The 3,479-nt window shown below is 35.2% G+C and overlaps 1 protein-coding gene across 1 annotated transcript in view; it reads right to left on the reverse strand.

Annotated features, from left to right (window-relative positions):
* The window catches only part of LOC107718817 (transmembrane protein 201-like), a 16,969-nt gene that overhangs the window by 13,377 nt on the left and 113 nt on the right, over nucleotides 1-3,479 (reverse strand). The window contains exons 2-5 of the mRNA XM_016526047.1: nucleotides 2,253-2,347; nucleotides 1,709-1,897; nucleotides 1,182-1,361; nucleotides 378-730 (exon numbers count right to left, since the gene is read on the reverse strand). Coding sequence (XP_016381533.1) covers nucleotides 378-730; nucleotides 1,182-1,361; nucleotides 1,709-1,897; nucleotides 2,253-2,347 — 817 coding nt within the window. The remainder of the gene's footprint in view (nucleotides 1-377; nucleotides 731-1,181; nucleotides 1,362-1,708; nucleotides 1,898-2,252; nucleotides 2,348-3,479) is intronic.

Here is a 3,479-nt window from a genome sequence, read left to right on the forward strand (position 1 = left end):
CATTTATATATATATATATATATATATTTGAAATAAATGTACAATTTATATATTTCTATGTACACACATTTATTCATACAGAAATTCTAAAAACACAATTATCAATTTCATAATTTAAATCACATACATATTTTAATGTAATTTATATATATATAATTGTCTCTATAATTTGTGTAAAATGTAACACACACACACACATTTATTCATACATGAATTATAAAATATATTTATATATTTCACATTCTTTAATTACATAATATCACGCACAAATATTTACATATATATTTACTTAATATGTCAAATAAATGTAAAAATACGTACAAATTGGTAAATGTATTTTTTCATGAAATAAATTATGTATATTTTATTTGGTTCACCTGACAGGTCCTGCCATTAAGACACCTGTGATGCAAGTTAGGAGACCAACGGAGGCCACGGCCATCTGATGGTCGCTTCCGGACTGCCAGACGAGTCGAGCGTTCTCCACAGCCTTTTCCGGCAGAAGACCCACCAGATCATCCCACATCATTCTGCCCTCCTCAGCCTTGCTTTCACTGTCATTTTGGAGGGGGCGTTTAGGTGGGGTGACTCCTCCGCTTAAGGTCTGCCTGACGGAGGAGGCCACATCTCCAGATCCAGACAAAGCCACAGCTACAAGGAAGGCACAGGCGAGAAATGCAAGGACTCTGAGCAAGATCAACCAGGCAGGAGTGGTGAGTGAGTAGTTGTTCTGTAGAAAAGGATAAAAAAAAATGACAAAATACAATTGATACTTGCAGCATGCCAAGCCTGATTAAAAACTAAACTTGAATCAACAGTAGCTGCACAATAAAATACTCATGAAACAAAAGAAGCAAGAGAGAACAGGTCTTTCCTTATCTCTAGCAATCAATTCCACACATTTATCTGCGGTTTAAGAAAACACTAGTAACAGACTGGTCATTAATCACACTTGATACACATTACAAACGATACCTAGGTTGTAGTAAAATTGCAGTTTTATCTGGGCAACATCTAAATTCAGTGCAATTTCTCCATGTCAAGCCCTTGGCACCTAATCAAACTCTTAGCAATTCTAGAACATACACTTCAGGGGTGCTATAAAAGTGGAATTTTCTGTATTTTTCATGTCAAGTCTTGTGGCTTGATTTGAAACCATATAAATATATAGAGATCACCACCTTAATAAAGGCTTTATCAGCATCCCGACTGCGTCTGAGCTGGTGGTTGAAGAGCAGAGCCCGCAGCTGTCGGTTCTGGTGTTTGATGTAGTACTCCACTGCTGTCTGGCACGGCCGGCACAATTTGAAGGTCTGCTCAAGGTGGTGCTTATATACCTCGATCTCCTCATCATAGTTTTCCTGTCATTATGGGTAAAATATTACTTTAAAATTTGCAATTGCTTGCATGTTACTTGTTTTTGAGCTGATGATTACATACATATAAAAAATTATTTAAGATGTTTATTCTAGCTCAAATAAATACGACTTTGAAGTATAGAAATGTTTAGATGTCTACTGAATGCCATATTTAATACATGACATTTTTGCCTCAAAATTATATAAAAAGCATAAAAGCAAATCTTATTCAGAAACGTTTTTGCCTCAAAATTGTATAAAAAGCATAAAAGCAAATCTTATTCAAAAACGAGCTTTAGACATTGGTTATCTTGAAATGAAGAGATTAAATGGGTGAATTATAAACCTACATCATCCCTGGGGATGAACGAGGCCAGCTGCTTAATCTTCAGTGTCTGGTTGTTGTTGCACTTCTTGCACAGAAGCATTTGACAGTTGACCCACTGCAGAGTCTTCGGTGTCTCCGGGACACCGGCCGAAACGCCATGGTTGAGATGCTCCATGTATTGAGCAGGAATGGGTTTGTTGTAGTCCCCGTTCTACAGATCAAAAACAAGCACAAAACAAAAACGCATTTATAGCATATCCAAAAGCTGCATCAGCAACACATTTTTTAAATATAATAGAAAACACACACACACACATACAAAAAGACACTTATAATGCAAGTAATTTTAAAACTTAATTTTACAATATTACTGTATTTTTGATCAAATAAATGCATTCTTGGTCAGCATAAGAGACATCTTTCAAAAACACTGAAAAAATCTTACCAACCCCAAACTTTGGAAGGTAGTGTTTAAATAAATACATGTAAAATGTTATATTTTTTGTCTTTTCAAAACATTTACCTTTAGATAGAACAAAAAAAAATCTTCTAAATAAAGTCAATACCTCCTGAAAGCCATTATACTGTTCACAGTATGGACAATCCCAGCAGTTTCTGTTCCCATAGGGGACAATTGTGTCCTGATTGCTTACTGCACGGCCTATTAAAAGGTGTTAATAAATACCTTGGACTAGAAAAAATATGACTGGTTCAATTTACATCACAGCAGAGCATTTATGCAATACCAATAAAAGAAGGATTAATGTTGGGATCTTCCACTATTGCTTTCAGTCTAGCATTACACGCATCATTTTTGACAGTTTGATAGAAATGAGTCTTTTCCAAATAAGTTGCTCTTACCATGGTAATCAGTTTTCCGTTAAAAAAAAAAATCATAATTACTTAGAAGAGGTATCAGTAATTTAACCACTAACGTTACTGCCTTCAGGAAAAAAAAACCCCAGTAAAAAGCACTGAAGGAATCAGTGCCTTAATTACATTAATTTACAGAAGTAACGATAACTGTAGTACTTATGATATTTGTGGTGGAAAATATTAATTTAACGGTCTATTTTGGTCTGTTTTAAGTACCACAGACTTGCCTAAGCCATTTAACGAAATCTCGCGCGCTTGTTTGTGTAGCGCGCGCCATTGAATATCTCCGCGCGTGCACAAGTATTTTTCATGGCCGAACTGTTGAAAATACTACTGCCAATGCCTGTTAATTATATAGGAAAACGTGGAAAAGTGCAGTGTAGTTCTTAGCCCTAGCTAAATATTCATGTCTGTTATACGAGGCCCAGCGACATTTTACGGGCAGAGACACAATAACGTTACCTGGTTGCAATTCTATAGATTAGCGCTCCTCCTGCAGCAATCGCCGTTGCTCCGACACCTCCAACTACAAATGGCGGGTACTGTAGTAATATTTGGTTAAAGGACTCCATTGCAAAACGGGATATTGACTGTAGTGTTATTCACAAGAAGCCACACGCTGGAGTAGTGCAAGTGCATGCGGCAACAGAAGCATGGTCATATCCAGGTCATGAGTGCGGTATCAAGAGCTGTCAAAATAAAAGTTGGACTTCTAAACGGGATAATAAAAATAATGTTAAATTATTATGTTAATTATATAAATAAAATATCAAAATATATAAAACAATAAAATGTAAAATATAAATATATAATTAATCGATGCAATAACAGACATATCAGTTCTTAAAAAAAATAAATAAATAAACAAATATATATATATATATATATATGTGTGTGTGTGTGTGTGTGTATATATA

Source organism: Sinocyclocheilus rhinocerous, unplaced genomic scaffold (genome assembly GCF_001515625.1).
Source record: "Sinocyclocheilus rhinocerous isolate Xijiao unplaced genomic scaffold, SAMN03320098_v1.1 scaffold2017, whole genome shotgun sequence".
NCBI classification, from domain to species: domain Eukaryota; kingdom Metazoa; phylum Chordata; class Actinopteri; order Cypriniformes; family Cyprinidae; genus Sinocyclocheilus; species Sinocyclocheilus rhinocerous.